Genomic DNA, 19,413 nt, shown 5'->3' with positions numbered 1-19,413 from the left:
AACCCCCTGAGGCAGCCGTTCCACCACCACTGCAGCGCTCTTTGCAAGCTCTGAGTTATTTTGTGTTCTTGTCATGGCTTTCTAGAGGCAGGCACACAGGTTCTGGATAAAGCTAGGGCAGGACAAGCCTGCTTTAAGCCCAAACCCGCCTCCTTTACTCGTCTCCCCTCAGGCCAGGCCTCCCCTCTGGGCCCAGCAGCACCCATCCTGCCTGCCCCAGGACCCGCAGGTTGGGCCCTGTGGTAGCAGCAGAGAGCCCCCCACGTCCGTCCTGGGGTACGGGTGGGTGAGGCAGCCCCGTCACTGCACAGACACCCACAGGACACGTCACCAGAGCTGCTATTGGCTTGGCAATTAAGTACGTGGGAGAGGAGCCCACACAAGTATTCACGTCTGCTCTGGACAGAGAAATAAACATTGGCTGTTTTTTTTTCCCATTTAAATAGCCGAAAGCACCGCTAACAGTTTATTTCTTTGCGTCCAGCCTGTGCTAAGTTTAAAGAAAGAAGCACCTTCTGTGGAGGAGGTGGAAGATGCTGTCAGCAGAAACACCGCGCCTGGAATGGGAGCAGGGAAGACAGCGACACTGCGAAAATAAAGCTTTTACAGCCTCTTCGTATCAGATGGCCTGGGCTCCAAAGGTCAGACACCCAGCTAGGAAGCTGTAGATTGAATTTCCTCCTTGATAGCCTTGCCCAGCTCAATCTTGCCATCCTGGCTTGGCTCCAGACAAAGCCTCTTATTAAAGGCACAGAGAAGCAATAGCTTCTCCACCAAAAACTAGGAGTTAAAGCAATCTAGTGAAAAAACGGTGCTTGGGAACAAGAATATTTCAGAGGCTAGATGCTTTTTATTTCTCATTGTCACTCTTGGCTTGGCAAAGGGCCTCTACAAAGGCAAAAGAGTCTCAGCACTGAGGCAGGACACAGCTCAAACACCATCCCCAGAAGGTGGAGATCATAGCCTTGACTCACCCTAAAGGCATCTCAGAAAGGGCACCAGGAAAGAGGACAAGGAGGATTTTTGCTCTAGGGTTAGTTTGTCACATAGCCCAGGAGCCACTGGCTTTGACTAGCATTTGAAAACTGATTCTGGACCTTGCTCTGAGATGGAAGAAGCCATCCTCTGCCTCTGAATAATGAGGCTTGCTCAGAGAAAACCCACTCTAACTACAGAGACACTTTCATAGCGATGGGGTCGCTTCTTGATCCCCATCCCTCTTTCCACCCTGCAGGCCCTACTTGCACGCTCTGCCTTGCTCAGATGAGAGGCTGAGCCATTCATCCAGCACCAGGAGAAGATGTGGGATTGATTCACAAGCTGGTGGACACACTGAGGACGTCACAGTTACATGTGGGCACATTTTATTCTCTGGATGCACTCGCGCATTGTTTCTGCTCAACAGCCAAAGCTTTATTGATTCAAAACCATTTCCCTTCTCCCCCACCCCCAGCATGTTTTATTATTTTTTTTTTTTAATTTTTGTATATGTACCCCCTTTCCCACCCCTCAACTGCTCGTCCATTTCTGATTTGGTTATTATCTCTGCTTGGAGCCTGTTTTCTCAGAAGAAGATAACTGACAATTCATTCAAAATGTTTTTCTCCCAAGAACCATATAAATTACATGCAAAACATTGTACATAGAGATTAATATCAAAATGCAATACAGATCAGGTGCACTTTAAGCTGGACTCTAGGATATGGCAAACACACCAGGGTACATATTGCTTTGAAACCACCATTTTTTTAATGTCATGCATACCACATAATATTCAGCCTTTTGTTTTGTATTTTTCTGTTTTTATACAAAAATACCAGTGCTTATTATACTAGTTACTGGAAAAGAAAGAAGGGAAAAAAAAAAAAAAAATCAGATCTGCGTGCCCTCTTCAAATCAAAATTTTGTTGTGAGAGCACTGGATAAATATATATACACACACAAATGTTGGTTTAATACTGTATATATATATATATATATATATTAAGGGGAGGAAATAAACTAAAGGCAGTTTTAGCCATGGGCTTCTTTGAAGGAAAATCGATTTTTTTTTTTTTTTTCTGTTGAGCAGGAGGATATCAGAGACAAGCCAGAGAGACCGGCCAGCCTCTAGCAGGGGACAGCCTTGGCAAAGAGATGCTGGAGAGGAATAGCTACGTGCCAAGAACCTGGGGGCTCTGCCCCCTAACCTCCCTGGCCGCGGCAGGAACAGAGGAGCATCACCCCTCATCACCGTGCACCGCTGCCTGGGAGACTGGGGGCTGCAGGAGTGCAGTTTACAGGTTGCATGCTCCATGATGAACCTGTAGGAGCTGGACACAGGGGTGAGGAACAACCACTGGGGGGTACAAACATCCTTCCCCCTTAGAGGTACAGAAGCCTGCGGGGATTATTCTTTGAGGTCCCTGCAGTTATGCAAGGGCTCTGGAGGGCAAGAGGAGCTGACACCAACATTGTGGAGGTGTGCTTCTTGGATTGGGGAGGGGGATTTCCCATTAACCCTAAGATCCTGTCATCACAAGAAGCATTTCTAAAGGGGCTCAGCACTACAGGACATCTACTCCTTGACTGGGGAAAGCCAAAGGCTGCCCATGCTAAAATGTGGTTTAGTTTTTTTCCTTCTTGAGATTGTTTTAATTTTTTTTTTTTATTTTAAGCTTATTGCACAAAACCTTTGAAAATTAAGTATAACCCCTGTACAAATCAAAGAAAACCTAATCACAGAATGCAAATGCCTAAAAATGCCTGTTCAGCAACGCACACAGGACGTGATGTAATGTCTTTGGTACCAACCTGCCAATTTATTTCACAGAAAACCACCACCACCAGAGACCCTACTGTTATTAAGAACTGGATGCAAAATTATGTTCAGAGTGTTTTAATAACAAAGCATTCCAAGGCAAGTTAACACATATCACAGGGTATGACTTCGGTTCCTGGCTGGCATGGCACTCTCCCCCGTGCACACTCGTGGCAGTTCAAACAAAGCAAAAAATAAAAATTAAAAAAAAAAATCTCCCCCTCTTTCAAGGCATGTTGCAGAGAGTCCCCAGAAGTTCATGCTGCCGACCATGCCTCTCCACGTAGAGCACCAATCTCCCCCAAAACTGTTTTTATAATGTCCTCAATAACTTAACCCCATAGTCATCTGCTGCCAGTATATCACTGAAACTAAACAGGAAAAAAAAATAATACTTTACATAAAAGATGTATGCACAATAAACGTTTTTACTTTAAGCAACCAGCCATACCAACATAATTTATATAAAAAAACATTTGTCTCACCCAACTAACGTCTAGTAGAAAGATGGCTGCTCAGAGAAAAGGAAGCTGACTGGCATCCGCTCGCTGATACACTGAATTTATTACCTGTCACTGAACTGCCGTCACGCGTCGTCGCGGGACTCGAGATTTTATTTTTTTTTATTTTTTTCTTTAAACAAAATACATATGGCTGACGTAAAAATATCAGTTTTGATCTAAAGAAAACTATATATATACTTTTTTTTTTTTTTTGCATAATATTTATATATAATTATTTTCCCCCTCCTAACATGGAAACTAGAACAACAAAAATAGATCAGCTAATGAACAACCAGACCCTTGCGGCAACCCACCAGTCACAGATTTCTGGGAGCGACTTTAAGAGCCTCCAAAGTTGGCTTTTTGTTGTTTTTCATTGGTTTAAATTTTTTTTTTTTAAGCAGGTCTGAGGTAATAAAAAAAGTATCATAAGGAAAAAAAAAAAAAACACAGTGCCCCTCCCCAAGTATTTAATAAATATTTATGTAAGCTTTTAAGAACATGATATTTTAATCTTTTTTTCTTTTTTTTTTTTTTTTTTTTTTTTTTTGCAAGTATTTAAAATAGAAAAAAAGTGATCTTTTGAGCTATGTCCCCAAACCCCACGGCCACCCCTCTCTCACCCCACTGGTGCACACCCAGGCAAGCAGCACCCCCGTGTCCTGCCCAAGGCATTTTATCGGCTCGCGTGCAGGAGGAAGGGGAGGACAGCGATGGGTTTTTGTCTGCGCGGGCAGGGGCCGGTGACACTTGAATTTGCAATTGAGAGGGGCAGTGGTGGCAATTTCTCCTTGCTGTTGGCAGTGTATGGAGCCCAGCCTTCACCCCCCCCCCCCCCCCTTGCCAGCACTGGGGAGGGACGGGTGGGTCGGTGCTGGGCTGGGAAACGAAACAAAGACACTTGGTTTTTGCTGTTGTCGTTTAAGGAACACTTATTTCTTGGCAAAGTACTGGGCCCTCGCGTGGCAGGCGGTGCTGCAGGCAGTGCTCGGAGAAGGCACGGGAGATTCTGCTGTGCGTTCTTAAAGGAAAGGAAAAAGAAGAAACCAGCCAGCCCCCCCTCTCGTGGGCACCTCTGCTTACAGGGACAGAGGCCGGGCAAAGACGATGACATCGTACAGCCGGTTATGACCAGGTTCTCTCTGCTTCCAACCAAACCAAGCCAAACGGGACAAGGGACAGAAGGCTGCTGAGCTGTTTCCAGCCCTAACCACCCAAAGCCAACAACCAGGGGTGAACCCATGAGGAAAAAAAAAAAATAACAACAAGAACAAAAAACTAAGCCCAAGCAAAGCAAACTCCTGCCTCCTGCTCTGCCCCTTCTTGGCTTTGCAAGAGGGTGGGGTCAGAGACGACTTGTCCAGCACCCCGGGACCTCTGCTCCGCACCCCGGGGCTCTCACCCTGGGGAGAAACAGTTACAGGAGACCGAGGTGAGGCAGGATGCGGGGTGAAGAGATGATCTTCAAAAAAAAAAAAAAAAAGCAGCAAGGGAGGCGTGCAGCACCCTCTGGGAGCCCTGTGGCCAGCCAGCCAGCCTGCCACCTCCGCAAGGGAGCCCCTTCCCTGGCAATCATGGGTCATCCCACTGGCCATGGAGCCCCCCTCCCTTCCAGGGGCCATGCAGACAGCCTGACTCGTCCCTTCCATGCTATAAATTGACCCAGCCGTACCAACAATAACCCCCTGCTCATCCTCCTGCCGCTTGGGAAGGGATGCGTAGAGCTGGTGGGCGCCGCTGGAGCATCCTCCAGGGCTCCTCGGCACTCAGCTGCAGCTTGTACTCCGAGGCTGAAGGATTATTTAGCCCAGCTGAACACACAAGCCAGAACAGGAGAAAACAAACAAAAAAAACCTCTCCAACCCTCTGCTCCTGACAGCTGGGGCTGTTAAAGCTTTACAGGGCTCTTGCCAAAAGTTTCACAGCCGTTCGCGAGCGGAAGAGATGCATTTCTTAGGATTCCCCAGGAAAGAGCCCTGCTGCTCACCACCACGGTTCTTCCTCACCCCCTTTATGCTGCCAGTTCACCTGCACCTAACTTGGTAGAAAAAAAAAAAAAAAAAACAACAAAAAAATCGGAATCTTTCATGGCCAGCAAGGTTACAGCAGAGTCACTTCCATTCCTTGTCTACCAGTCACTGCTTTGGAAACAGAGAGAAACGTGTGCGCACGCAGAGGAGGAGCTGGAAAGGCTAGGTACCATTTTTTCAAGGTGGAAGACTGGTGTACATCCCTGTATCTATCAACCTGCGAGTAAACACCTTCCTCCTGGCTGTTTGCCTTTTTTTTTTTATTTTATTTTTTTTAAACTTGTCGCACTACAGTGCTAACTCCCCCACTTCCCACTGTGAAGTTCCTGGGGGGCAAATCCCACAAGCAAAGAACAAACCCCAACATTAGAAGAAAACCTTAAAAACCACAAGTGGAAAAATAAAAGTCAGAAGTGCAGCCCACAGCCCTCGGGCAGGGAGCGTGCATGTAAGACTACAACAATTTGAACTTTTCTTTGAACATGCATTTTCTCAAAGTGAAAACCCCCCTACGGACGCATGGAGCCCAACTCCTGGAGAGGAAATGACCTGGCTGTTTCACTTGGGCGAGTACCACTGAAAATCAGGGATGAAGATGCACAAAATTTTGGCGTAGCCCCTCTCCCGACACCCAGCATCGTGGTACTCCGGTTCCCACAGCTAAATAATCGTTAAAAAATTAAGAAACAAAAACAAAACCCCCCCAGAATGATATACGTATGAGCAGTTTGACACGAAGTGACCGCAGTGTGTGATCAGTTACTGGTGCCAACATCACACAGGGCGCGGGGCGAAGGTGGAGGAGGAGGAGGAGGAGGAGGGGGTCGAAGTTCTAAGGTCAAACCGATGTCTCCAAGCTGTGTAAGGGGCTTTCGGGCTCCGGGAAGGTGACCTCGGTTTGATCGCTGTCCACTGCATTGTTATTTCTGTTGAGGGATGTCGATCCACCCAGGCTATCCCCACCTCGCTTTTTGAGTCCGTCGGTCTCGGGGTCGTCTTCAGCGCTGTCAAGGAATGGTGTTCGAGGCTCGTCTTCCTCCAGGATGAACTCCGGGTGAGTCATGAAGTTATGGATGGAGCTTCTGGACTCGGGTTTCTCGAGGCCTTCGTACAAGGAGCTACGGAACGCATTCACCACTTTGATCTGCCGGGAGGCGAGGGCGCGGAGCATGGGGGGCAAACAAAAGAGGGGTTAGTAGCGGCTAGGAGAGGCCAGAGCTCCCAGGAGAAACTAAAAATAAAGACAATGAAACAAAAAGGACAACAACAACGACAACATCACCACCACTGAACACACAGCTAAGTCAAAATGAGAGATCTATGGTGAACTAGGAGGGCCAACATGGATCAGACTCAGGCACTAGGTGTGTGATGGGGAATCAACCGACTATGGGGCGACTTCAGAAGCTGCAAGAAAAGACATAAAAAAAAACTCAAAAAAAAAATCAGATCACTTCGAATGAATGGAAGCCAAACTGCATTAGTTGTCATGTGTGCGCACGCGTATCTGTGTGTATCAACGAGGACAAAAAAAAAAGTGGAACTACGACTCAAAAGAGAGGTGGGTTAGACAAAGAGTGGGTTCGCTTCAAGGCAACAAACTACCGTGGGAGCAACGTGTTTGTTTGCTTCGCTTTTTAGTCCTATAGAAAGGAACGGGCTTTAAAAAGGCGTCGCTGGCTTTTCAAGCCCACGTGCAGCAGTAGGTCCGAGTGGGTGCCACGAGCAGCAGAACGGGCCCCAGCCAAGCATGCAGGAAGGAAGCCAGATGCCCGCGAGCTTCCCCACACTGCTGCCACCTGCATCCCGGGCTGGAGCTCTGCGTCCTGCCCTGCAGCAACGCGCCCGAGAGGACCCGGCGGTTCCCAAAGGCAGCTATTCTTGTGGATGCTGTGCACGGAAAACAACCTCAAACCTTGCTAGGACCGCTCGCTGCTCCCACGAGTAGCCAGGGGAGCTGTCAGCACTGCCAAAAGCCAGGCTCGAGGCACGGCAAGCAGATCCAGAGCCCAGGTTGGGCAGGCAGCCTACGGCCGTGCCACCTGCATAGCACCGGGAGAGGTCTGGAAACCAGCCAGGACGGAGGCCACCGCTGGATCCGCTGCTCCTCCAGAAACCCAGCCTTGAAAAACCTCTTCCAGCCCTCCCTCTGCAGCTGGGTCGCAGCCGTTGGGTTGGATGGGTGCTGAGGGGGCAGAAGGCAGCGATGCTCACAGGGCTGATGCGGGTGCCCCAGCACCCACTGGCAGCGGCGTGCGGGCACTGGCATGCATGGGGCGACCAACGCGGGCACAAAAGTGCTCCAGCCCCCACGGGTGACTGGGGGCTGCGGTCACTCCAAGATGTCAAAAGGCATCACTGAACGAGAGCATTGCAATCTGCGGGCTTTCCAAGCCGAGCTGACAAACCGAGCTGAAGGCTTCCAAGCCTGGAAGGACCTGGTGAAATCGCCCAGCTTTGCCTTTTACTGCAAAGCCGGGAGCTACCCAGCACAGAGCGCTCTCCAAAGCATCTCTTGGGTCACTCCGCTGCATCTTCCACTGATCTTCCCTGCTGCCTCTCCCCAGAGGTCCCCATCCTGCTGCAGCAGCTCACACCAGCACCCTCCTGGCTCGTGGCACCCTCCCAGCCGCCAGGGAACTGCCTTGAAGTCGGTGACACCTCCCCGTCGCAGCAGCAGCCCTGCTCCGTCCGTCTCCTGCCCCACAGAAGCAGCCCTGGTAGTCAGGGGCCACCTCCGCGTCCCCTGCCTGCTCTCACGGTGGCACTGTTGGCTGAAGCTCGGGCACCAACAGGAGAGAAACAGATGGCATAGATGGGATGCTCTCCGCAGCATCCCCACGCTGCAGCTCTGCAGCCTCCCCATCACTCAGCCGGCAGCAGAGGGAGCAGAGAGCGCAGGGCTGCCAGGAGAATGATTCAAGTATCCTCCCATACGCTGATGAGGCTGGGAATACACGTGTGCGCTGCCACTTCTTCGGGAATGGGCTGCAGATCTGGTGGGTGAACAGAGATGCACCCCTTGTCCGGGGAGATGAGGTTAAGCGGTCGCCTCGGTCCGATGCTAGGAGGGAAATCGCCAAGTGGCACAGCCAGCGAGAGCCTCCTGGGGATCTTTGGTCTCAGCACAAACAGCACCCACAGAAGCAAGCCAGAGAAGTTACTCCGAGATGACTACCGTGCCTGAAACCCTGAGGGTTTACCTGCAGGATGCTCCGGGGCTGCCCTCCCATGGGGGTGCCCTTCCAAACCCGCTGTGGGTCAGAGCAGCGGTGCCACCCCACGCTGGGCAGCAGCACGGCGTCCCCAGGGGTGCAGCACACCTGCTGGAAATGAACCAGCCAGCTCCAGCACGCACACCAGCTGGGTGAGACACCCCCGAGGAGATGAGCGCAGGCTGGGGACCCCCCCGATGCTGGAGCACCAGGCTGGCGGTGGGAAGGGAAGGTTTGCGTGACTGGGAACGGGAATTCGGAGCTGCTTGCTGCACTAGCGACCGCAGCAAGACCCTGGATAAATTCAGGAATTAGGGTGAATGCACAGGGCAAGGCAGACCACTGAACAGAGCGCCTCGTGCCGAGACCGATGGACCTGTCACTTCGTCAGCATCCCAAGAACAGCAACTGCAACAACTGCCAGAAGCACCGGCTGCTCAAAGGCAGCGTGCAGAACCACCTAAACCACGCACAGCCAGCCTGGACAAGGGGAGAGCCCCACAGCTAGGCGGTGAGCCCGGTACAAGCTCCAGCAGAGCAAGGAGCAGCCTGCAAGAAGCCCTCCCCGCACCACTCCAAGCGCTGGTGAGCCCAGACCGTGCCTACCACATCACCGCCTGCTGCTCCAACAGCGTCTGCTCCACCTTTCCCCAGATACTCGGATTTGAGCAGCTCCCTCAAACAACCGATGCAAAATCGGTTCAGCCGTTCCCTTGTCAAAGGAGCTTGACGTGACCTCTGAGCTTGGCATAAATCCTCGTTTCACACCAGCACCGCAAAGAGCTGGGCTAAAGCCACTGCCCACACGGAGGTGGAATTACGTCCTCTGCACGATGCCAGCATCAGCTCCAGCACCGACCCAGGGCTTGCTGGGCCCAACTGCCTCAAACCAGGTCCAAAAGTCCCAAAGAGGCACGGGGTTAGCTCCGCAGACCGCCTCCTGGAGTCACTCCTGAGGTTTCCCTCTCCTCCGATGCCCCCCCAGCTCCGCACGCGGGGCTGCCAAGGTCCAGCCCCGGAGAGCTCATCTTGGAAACGAGGCGGGAGGCAGCGGGACGCCGTCAGTCTGCATGGGGGGAAGAGGAGCGCAGAGCGAGGGAAGGAAAGCAGCAGAGGGCGGAGAGAAAAGTCCAGAGAGAGAACAGAGGAAGGCTCAGCAGCCTGGGTTAGCCTTTGGTAAGGTCGGTCGTTGCCTGGAAGGACACGTGCCATCCAGGTTATCTATCCCCCTGCTGCAGAACTGGGGGGAACATCAATCCGCAGACTGCAAAGAAATCTGCACGTGGGTTTTCTCCGCCCAAGCCCCCTGCCCTGAGACCCCGCTAACGGGTCTGCTGCCGATCAAAGTCCCGGCGGTGCGGAGATGCGGTTGGGAACAGAAGGCAGCTGCACTGCCGCAGGAACACGGGGGTTAAACAAAACAAAACCCAGGCATCAGTGGTGGCTAAACAGAGAGAAAACAAAATTACCAAAAATTCTCTCTCCTCTCCCACAATTGCGTAAACAGCGGGGACCGAGAGCTATTCAAAAAGTCGCCGAGGGTATTGCTTTAATAAGAGAACGAGGAAAATGACTGTGCAATAAAAAAAAAAGCCAATTATCTGGGAAAGACGCGCTACCTACTCACAGCCTGGCACAGCCCTGCGGAGAGAACTTGGCTCGTGGGCCACCTCTGCTCACATCAAACAGAGGGCACCGCATCGCAGGGCTGGGCTTGGGGCTGGGAACCCACGGCTGGCCGCGGGATCCCGCTGGGCCCAGCCACGTTTTCTGTCTCCGTTTGCATGCAGGAAGTCACGGGGTGCAAAACGGAGCGGTCAGCCGGGCCCCGCTGAGCTGCTGCACGGGGCAGCGACGCTCTGGGGACACCGGGGGACAAACAGAGCCCCCCGGGGTGTCCCCGCAGAGCCGTGCCACGCTTTGGTGTGCTCCCTGCCACGGCAGCGCTGACATTTACGCGGCTGCGGCACGTGCGCTCCAGCGCCGTCCTGCCCGGGGCTTGCTCCGGCCTCGAGGCAGGGCTCTGGGGGTGCCCATGGTGCGCAGCGGGACCCCGGCCTCGGCACGGGGACCTCAGCCTTGTCCCAAACAGCATGCAGGTTAACCCACGGCACGCAGGGACTGCTCGCTTCCAAGCCAGCTCCGATCCGGGGGGCTCAGCTGTGGCTGAGCCGCAGCGACCGGCTGCTCGCGCACCGCCGAGCCCCCCCGATCACGGCAGCAGCCATCAAACCTCTCCTTGTACTCGTGCAAAAAAGGCAGAGAACATGCAGGCGGCCCCCGGCCACAGCCCAGCCGGCCCTCAGTAGCGTGCTGACTGCTGTGGGAAGGGTCCGAGAGGTTGCTTTGCTCTCTAAACGGATTTAGGGTTTCGGTAAAGCAACTTCTCCGCCAGCCTCCTGGGGCCGCAGCGCTCCCTTCTCACAGCAAGGCTCTGAGCTGCTGAGAAAGGCACGGGTCTTTCAACAAGAACGCCCCCCCGAATTCACCCCCCTCAGGAGGGCGGACCCATAGGTCAAATCCTGCAAAGGAGGAGAAGAGGTGAAAGAGAAGGAAGCAACGAGGAATGGGGTGGGGACGAACCTGAAAGCGCCATCGGCTCGAGGTGCAACGGCGTAAAGAAATTGAAATTTGGTTTTTCAAGGATCTCCCGCCCCATCCTTCACTTTAGAGATCAGCGCGTCAGTCAAGGGTCAGAGGGAGAGAGAACAGGCTGGGGGAGGCTGTGCAGGTGCTCGCTGTGGTTATTAGAAGTCATGCATTGTAATAGACTATCACTCACTGCCCGCAGGAGGAGATGCAGCAGCAGCAGCAACAGCAGAAGTGGTGGGAGTGGAATTGACGGAGGAAAGAGCTACATGGGTTGGGCTAGAAACATTTTTTACATCGTGGTGCTGGCTCACGATGGAAGGCTGTCTCCTGAGGGCTCCCTGCAAAGAGGAGGCGCCGGTCTGGAATGTGTAAACTACGTCCATCTGCAAAGAATCAGAGAGTGAGATAGCGTCGCCCCGGGCAGAGACAGGGAGAGGGGTCGGGGACAGAGGGAGCGGGGTTCGGGCAGGCACACAGGGAAAGGAAGGAAGGAAGGAGGGATGGAGAGGGGGGGAAGGAAGGAGGAGAGCCCCCCGCCCGCGCTCCCGCAAACCCGCAGGGGTTCGGTGGGTGGCCGGGAGCAGAGGGGAGGTGGGCTCCAGCCCCGGCAGGTGCGAGAGGTGCGGGGTTCATCCCCAGAAGTAAGGGGTTTGTCCCACCACCGAGAGAGGTGCGGTGGGGGGGGGGAGTGCCCCGGGTTACCCCGACAGTCTGCAGGAGGAGCAGAGAGAGGTAGAGGGCAGGCAGAAGTGGGAGCTGGCAGCCGGCGGGCTGGAAACTGCACTGGGAGAGCATTTGGGGTCCCTCAGCCCCACGGGGCCGCAGTGGGCACCCAGTGCTGGGGCCGTGCCTGAAGGCATCGCAGCTTCCCAGTCCGGGCTGCTGAGGGCTCAGGGGGGGTAGCAGGTAGGGAAGCAGCGAGGCAGCACCCCCAGGGGGGCTGCGGGCACCCTCCAGGGCAGCTGGGTCGGTGCCATCCCAAACTCTTCCCCCCAGGGCTGTCCCCAGCCCCGCAGCTCCTCGCTGCTCCCCAGGGGAAGGGCCAGGCTAATTCACCCCGGAGACGCTTCGTGTCCTGCTTTGCTCCTTGCCCAGCCCGACCTCCATCCCCAGCGGGGTGCTTGGCCCCGGCACACCCGGCTGGCTGCGAGGAACGGCCTCGCACTTCTCCTTCAGGCTCGCTGACCGGGGCACAAGCCCGCATGACGCTCAGGTTCAACCTGCTGCTGCTCTGCTCAGCACGCAGGGCACCACGGCCAGAAGAGAGATGCTGAAGCAGCCCCCGGGACTTGCCAGCAGCTGCAACGTCCAGGAGCATTTTTTCTTTTCCATGTTCTAATAACAAAAGCTCGTTGGAGCACAGGTCTGCCACAGGCTACAGGAGGGAGACCCCAGAGCCTGCGGGTCCACGTTCGTACCTACCAGGACACCTGGATTGCCTCCCAAAGCCTGCAGCTCCCAGGGGAACCAGCCGGGGGGGAGCAGGCAGCTCAGCCCCCACCAGCACTGCCCCTCACCTCGAGATCCTCAAGGTGATGCCTCCCAAAAGGAGAAGCCAACACAGCACAAACTAGCTCCGGTCCCCGTGCCTGGGGCATTTTGGCTGGCCCGAGTTGTTTTAGGGCTGGAGGAAAGGGAACGAAGGGCGATGCAGCTCCGCGTGCCCGCAGAGATGGGACCTACAGCTTGGTGCCATGGGGCAGCTCTGCCCCAGGCCTCGAGGGGGGAAAAACAGGAGCTCTCCCTGCCCCGAGCAGCCAACCATCCGGGTGGGAAAAAAAAAAAAAGCCCTTTGGGGAGAAAAAAAAACAGCTGGTGTAAAAGCCATCTTAACCAATCCTCCTCCCTGCCTCTGCTGCAGGGCTGAGAGCACCATGCAAGGAGCCAGGGGAGCTGGCAGGGAGGGACGGCAAGAGCCCCCGCGGGCAGAGGGAGGCGATGCTTGCTCACAGCAGGGGGCTCTGCTGGGAAGCTGGCAGCACCCAGCACGGCCGGGAGAACCGAGGGTGCCAGGCTTGGTGGCTGCTCGCTGAGCCCCAAGACTTGGAGGAGCTCAGAGATGACGGCTGGCTCTCGAGAGCACCGGCAGCCTCCTGGCACGGGGAGCAAGCCTTCCCCAGGCAGCTCGGGCTCTGCCCAAGCCCAAGGAGAGCTCACATCGAGCCAGAGCAGGAGTCGGCCCCGCTGCAAGCCCCTGGAGCGGGGCAGGCAGGAGCTGGGTGCCCCACGATGCAGCCCCATGGGGTCGATCCCCAGTGGGCACCGCATGCAGCTCCAGCACTGACTCGCTGCTGAGCGAGGTGCCCGCGGGCAGCAGGACGCCCCCATCTGCGTCAGAACGGCCCCGTTCCTCCCCCTACCCCAAGCCATCCCAGCAGGCCAGGCCGTCCCGGTTTCCCAAAAACCGGGGCAGACCCCGAAAGGCACAGGTGGTGGGAGAAGTCTAGCCCAGGAGGCGATGGCATCCTCCGAGCAGCAGCCGTCGCCTCTTTCCAGAGGGAGCCCCTGGAGAGAAAGAAAGAGAAAGAGAGAAAGAGAGAGAAGAAAGCCCCCCAGGAGCCCCCGCCCCACAGTACCTGCGTCTGTATCCTGTTGAGACCCCTGAACCACAGGATCTGCCCCCTCCGCAGCTCCATCTCCGCGTGGTCGATCTCATCCACGTCCTCGGGCAGCTCCTCCTCTGGGATCTCCTCCTTGGTGATGCCGTGGCCGGCTTCCTTCAGGAACTTCAGGTGGCTGGTCGGGACGGTGCAGATCAGCTGGGGGGGAGGCAGGGGGAGCAGGGCTCAGCCTGCGGGCCGGGGCAGCACGGAGCCCCCAGCCAGCAGCATTCCCCTGGGGAGCAGCCCTGCAGCGAGCTGCCAGGGCTCAGCCCAGAGACGCCAGCCCTGGAAGCACCCCCAGGGCAAGCAGGGTGGGAACGAGGAGTCTTCTCCTCCTCCTCCTCTCTGCTGGTGTGGTTTTAGGATGGAGCATCACCTCCTGCCCCAGCACTGAATAAATGCTGGGGGGAAGCAGGGTGGTGAGGCAGAGGGAAAGGAAAGGCAGGCTGGGCTGGGATCCCGTCCAGGCACAGAGGACCAGGGCGGATTGGTTTTTATGTAGGCTGGCTCTTACCTGGCCCCAGAGGAGCTCTCCCACTCCGATAAAAATACACCAGAACCACTGGCTCAGGGTGAGCCCAGAGCAGCTGAAGGGCTTCCCACCGAACTCCACAATGATGATCTGCGGCACAGGAGGGAACAAGTCACACCCCGGGAGCTCAGAGGGCTGCAACGCTCAGCCACGGGAAGAAAACATCCCCCAGAACCCCACATATGCCCTTCCCAGGGATGACAACCGGGGCAAGGACCTCGTATCTACGCTAGCGAAGACACCAGAGGCGTGCTTCCAGCCCTGGCACCTCCCGACACGCTCTAGACCCCCCGTGTCATTAAGAAGCTGCTGGAGAAGAATAAGGGGAAAGAACAGGGCTATGGGGAGGGACAGCAGCACCCATGGGTCCTCCCAGCCCCACCGTCCTTCCCCTTTCCTTAAATCCTACCCCACAGCCTCACCTGGGCTGCAAAGGTCCCCAGCACCACCGTGCAGAAGATGGGGTTGCGATAGATGGCCTCGAAGACATTCCTCTCCCCGTGGATCTTGCGCGCGTTGATCTCGTTGAAGAGCTGCATCATGACGAAGGTGTTGAAGACGATGGTGTAGTGCTCGGTGGGCGGCGAGTGGAGCGGGGCGTTGCGGCCGCTGTCGATGTCAAACAGCTTCTCCCCTAAGCAGGTGAAGGGTTTTGGGGTAGGGATGGGCAAGGGAAAGAAGATGAGATCCTGATCCTTACCTCTGCTGCGCACCAGTGTTAGGATCCCAAGGTCTCAGCCTAAGTCCTCCATCATCACCCCCCTGCTTCCCATCCCAGCGGCTCCGTGTTGGGCATCGTGGGGTCCCCAACACCACTGAGGGTCTGGTGGCCACCTGCCCTTTTTATCCCCACCCCAGTTTCTTGGGGTCTCGAAGCTCACCCACAAAAAGCAGCGTGAAAATGATAGTGAGCTGGTAGACGGCGTGCCCCAGGATGTTCTTCATCATGGTGCGGGAGATGAGCGGCTTGTTGCGGCCGTACGGCTTGCGGAGCAGCAGCGACTCGGAGGGGGGCTCGGTGGCCAGGGCTAAGGAGGCAAAGGTGTCCATGATCAGGTTCACCCACAGCATCTGCACGGCCTTCAGGGGGGAGTCCTGCAGGGAGACGAGGGAGAAATGCGTCACACCACCAAACCTGCCCCATTTTCGGGCCATTTGGCTCCCCGTGCCCAGCCCGGCAGCCCCGTACCTGCGTGATGCAGGCGCCTGTGAAAGCCACGATGACGGCCACGACGTTGACGGTCAGCTGGAACTGCAGGAACTTGGAGATGCTGTCGTAGACGTTGCGGCCCCACATCACCGCCTTGACGATGCTGGTGAAGTTGTCGTCCGTCAGGATGATGTCCGAAGCCTCCTTCGCCACGTCGGTGCCTGCGATGCCCTTGAGGGCCGGGGAGGAAGCAGCAGGGATGAGGCACGGCGCGAGCTCCGCACTCTCCATCTGCCCGGCTCCACGATGCTGCTTCTTCCCCAAAAACAGCACCGAGAGAAGACCCCGCCGCAGCCAGGAGCTGATGCCAGCCCTGCCCTTTGCTCCCAGTCCTTGCTCCGTGCAGCAAACCGAGCGCAGAGGCTCCCAAGCAGCTCAGCCTTCGAGGACAGGCACGGCTCAGCTCCAAACCGGGGCTCTGGCTCAGTGCAGCGTGTCACCCTCAGCTGTCAGTGCTCCTGACGGGCCACGCTGCAGCAAAGCAGCGGCCCCACAGCTCCCCAAAAGTCACTGCAGCGTCTCAGCACGGTGAGATTTGCTCTGTAGGAGCTGGGCTCGCTGCATTTCTCACCGCCTGGACAGAGAGGTGCTCGCTCGGCACTGCGCACACCCTGCAAGGAGCCTGTCTCCTGGCCAATTCCCCCAGAAGCTTCCTAAAGGTTCACAAAACCTGCCCGAGATAGGAACCCCCCTGCTTGTGGGGGGCAGGAGCTTCAAAGGGAAGCTGCATGGAGTCACAGCGAGCTCCAGGGCGCTGCTGGACCTCCCAGCTCAGCACCCTTGGCCACTGGGGGCAGGACCCTAGTGCTCCATGTGTCACCTTCAGCTTGACACCATCCCCTAAATGGGGCAGAGAAGCCAGGCTACTGGAGGATTGTTTTCCATCAATCATTTGCTAACAGTCCTAGAAAGATCCTGAGAATTTGATCAAACCTCCAGAGAGGGTTTCTCCTTCCTTTCTAAGCCCCCAAGGAAGATTTGGAAGAGCTTCGTCACTCCACGGACGATTCAAGAGTTCAGAAAAACCGAGTGGGTCATCAGCTTCTGTCCCCAGAAAGCAAAGCCAACCCCGAAGCAGGGAGCACCCCGTGGCGATCCCACTGCCGTCCCTACCATGGCAAACCCAACGTCGGCTTTCTTCAGCGCCGGGCCATCGTTGGTCCCATCCCCGGTGACGGCCACCACCTGCCTCTGGTCACCAACGGTGCTGTCGATGATTCCTGCGTCGGGGACAAGCAGCGCGGAGAAAGTCAGCTCCGAGGGCAGCCTCCAGCACAGGTTACGCTGCAAAAGCACCCGGGCAGGGCGGACTGAGAGGCTTTGGGGAGGGGAGGCAGCCGCAGGGGGCTGCCACGTACCCACCTTTGACAAGCGTGTGCTTATCCGTCGGGGAGGAGCGGGCCAGCACGCGCAGCTTGGGCCAGATCTTGTCCAGCTGCTCCTGTTCCACCTGCAGGACACAGCGGATGTGAGCAGGGCAGGGCCCCCCAGCCCCCTTTTCTGCCCCACCAGAGAGCACAAACCCCAAAACCCCTCGCTTCGAGGCTCCCCGAGGACCCCACCTCGCCCTTCTCGTTGCGGATGAGCCGGTTGAACTCCTTCCCCTCCAGGCACAAGAAGTCCTCCCCCGGCAGCAGGATGCCACACTTGGTGGCGATGGCGCGGGCGGTGTTGATGTTGTCCCCCGTCACCATGCGGACGGTGATGCCCGCGCGCTGGCACTTCAGGATGGCATCGGGCACCTGGGGACAAGCACAGGCAGCGGGTGGGCGGGCAGGGCAGGGCCACGCGGCTCCTCTGCCACCCTCCCCAAGTGTCCCCCATCCCCAAATGGATCCAGGCAGGGTCTCAGTGCAGCCATGAGCTGTAACCACAGCTGGGTGCTCAGCCTGAGGACCAGCTGCTGAACCTAAAGCTCCCCCCCAAAAAAAAACCAGCTGAGCCATTTATCCCTGGGGGAACGGAGAAGCCCCCAGGGACCAGAGCATCCCGCAGAGCAGCTCCCCAGGGAGGGTAACCTCATTGCCCCCTCCCCGTCACGCTGCGGAGCCGGGTGCCAAGGCAATCCATCAAAACGGGGGCATTCCCCCTCCCCACAACCCCGCACGGCTCCGGCGGCACGTTGCTGCCCTACTGGGTTTATTTATTACGGAGCGGTGGGGGAAGAGGACATTAGTGAGGAATTAGCAAATCGAATCACAGCCTCCAGAGCCGGCGCAGACGGGGCATCTGTAATGCAATTCCCAGCCCCAGATACTTGAACATCTAATAAGGAAAGATGCAAGCAAGGCAGGAGCGTGGGGCCAAGCTCCAAAATGTAATCAAGAGGCAGGTAGCGGAGGACTTATTGCATTAGGCCCGCTGCCTGCCCGGCACCCCCGTGGTGGATGGGGGCAGCGAGCTGCAAGGAGGGAGGAAAATTGACGAGATCAGTCCTGCCCTCTCCAACACCCTCGTCACTCCTGCCTGGCATCTCCGTGCACCTTAGGACTGCACAGGGAAGGAGTCGGGCTTGTGCACAGATCCCTGCACCAGTACAGGAGCGAGGTTTGAGGGGAAGCAGGATGCCACCAGGTCCTTCTGTCCGGGTATGGGAGGGAAATGGCAGCACACAGCATCCTGGTGCAATTCAGGGATGGATGTGCAGCAGATGCTCGTGCTTCCCAATGGGATTCACGACCCTGAGGGACATGGAAAAGGTCTCCTGGCATGGGAACAGGGCTGGGAGAAGGACAGCACGGGGGCTTTGGTACCTCTGGCCGCACGGGGTCCTCTATCCCGACCACGGCGATGCAGGTCAGGTCGGACAGGATCTCGTTCTCACTGTCCCAGTCGGGCTCGGCGTCGGCGGGGAAGTCGCGGAAGGCCAGGCAGATGGTCCGCAGCCCGTGGCACGCCATGGGCTCGATCACCTTCTTCACCATCTCATCCCGGTCCTTCGTCTTGAACACCCGGGGGTCACCGTTCTTGTCCAGGATCTTGGTGCACCTACATGGGACCGGGACAGGAGGGTGAGGGAGATGTGCAGTGGCAGAGGCACGCTGCCTGCTCGGCGATCCACTCCCTGACACTCAGTTTGCCTGCCTGTAAGATGGGCGCATCCCCCTGACCCAGGGCTGCCTACAGCTTTACCAAAACCACGCTACCAAGAGCCAACATTTCACCTCCTGATGCTCAGCCCCTTCCTCCCCGCTCCACAAGGGCTGGGCACCCCCTTCACCCTCAGCCCCCCCCCAACATCTCCACAGCACATTGAAAGCCCGAAGCCCCCGGGGCTGGCGGGACGGGGAGAGGACCCGGAGAGCAAGGAGGGGACAGTTACTTGCGGAGGATGATCTCGGAGGCTCCCTTGCTGTACATGCGGAAGCCGCCGTTGCCGTTCTTCAGCACCGTGCTCATGGACTTGCGCACCGAGTTGAAGGTGTAGACCTTGTAGAGCTTCTCCTCCGGCACCTCGTTGCGCACCGCCTGGTAATCCTGCTTCAGGTCCAGCACGAAACCCAGCAGGGCGCACTCCGTCTTGTTCCCCACTTGCCGGGGTAGCCCCCCTTCCTTCTCTGGTGGCTGGAGAGGAAAAGAGGAAAAGAAAACACAACGTCAAACCTGGCTATGGCAGGATGGGAGCTGTAGGGATGGCCAACGGTGCTGGGAAGTCAAGGCTTCGGCTCTCCAACAGCCTGCTCACCAGGATCTTGGATGTGTAGGCAGAGTTGATGGCGACACCGTTGACGATGAGGTCCAGGATCTTGGGCAGGATGGCTTCGGGGTCGGGGATCTGGCGGTAGTGGGTGTCCCCCACGTAGGCCTGCACCACGGTCATGCGGTTCATGGTGAGCGTGCCCGTCTTGTCCGAGCAGATGGCGGTGGCGTTCCCCATGGTCTCGCACGCGTCGAGATGTCTCACCAGGTTGTTGTCCTTCATCATTTT

The 19,413-nt window shown here is 56.6% G+C and overlaps 1 protein-coding gene across 7 annotated transcripts in view; it reads right to left on the bottom strand.

Annotated features, from left to right (window-relative positions):
• Window positions 1-1,347: 1,347 nt before the first annotated feature.
• ATP2B4 (ATPase plasma membrane Ca2+ transporting 4) overlaps window positions 1,348-19,413 on the bottom strand; it is a 42,915-nt gene continuing 24,849 nt past the window's right edge. For 4 of the 7 annotated variants that reach the window (XM_035346942.1, XM_035346943.1, XM_035346940.1 and 1 more), the window contains 12 exons: window positions 19,171-19,413; window positions 18,808-19,049; window positions 18,239-18,473; window positions 17,048-17,227; window positions 16,848-16,935; window positions 16,599-16,705; window positions 15,465-15,656; window positions 15,157-15,370; window positions 14,698-14,909; window positions 14,258-14,365; window positions 13,717-13,899; window positions 1,348-6,477 (listed from right to left, as the gene is read on the bottom strand). In XM_035346942.1, coding sequence (XP_035202833.1) covers window positions 6,172-6,477; window positions 13,717-13,899; window positions 14,258-14,365; window positions 14,698-14,909; window positions 15,157-15,370; window positions 15,465-15,656; window positions 16,599-16,705; window positions 16,848-16,935; window positions 17,048-17,227; window positions 18,239-18,473; window positions 18,808-19,049; window positions 19,171-19,413 — 2,310 coding nt within the window. In that variant the 3' untranslated portion in view covers window positions 1,348-6,171. Of the gene's footprint in view, window positions 6,478-11,330; window positions 11,524-13,716; window positions 13,900-14,257; window positions 14,366-14,697; window positions 14,910-15,156; window positions 15,371-15,464; window positions 15,657-16,598; window positions 16,706-16,847; window positions 16,936-17,047; window positions 17,228-18,238; window positions 18,474-18,807; window positions 19,050-19,170 lie in introns of all 7 variants that reach the window. The other 3 variants (XM_035346945.1, XM_035346944.1, XM_035346946.1) reach the window with 2 other exon arrangements.

The sequence above is a fragment of the Oxyura jamaicensis genome, chromosome 26 (assembly GCF_011077185.1).
Source record: "Oxyura jamaicensis isolate SHBP4307 breed ruddy duck chromosome 26, BPBGC_Ojam_1.0, whole genome shotgun sequence".
NCBI lineage: Eukaryota > Metazoa > Chordata > Aves > Anseriformes > Anatidae > Oxyura > Oxyura jamaicensis.
The sequence above is the reverse complement of the archived record's forward strand: the minus strand, read 5'-3'. Positions and strand labels throughout refer to the sequence as shown.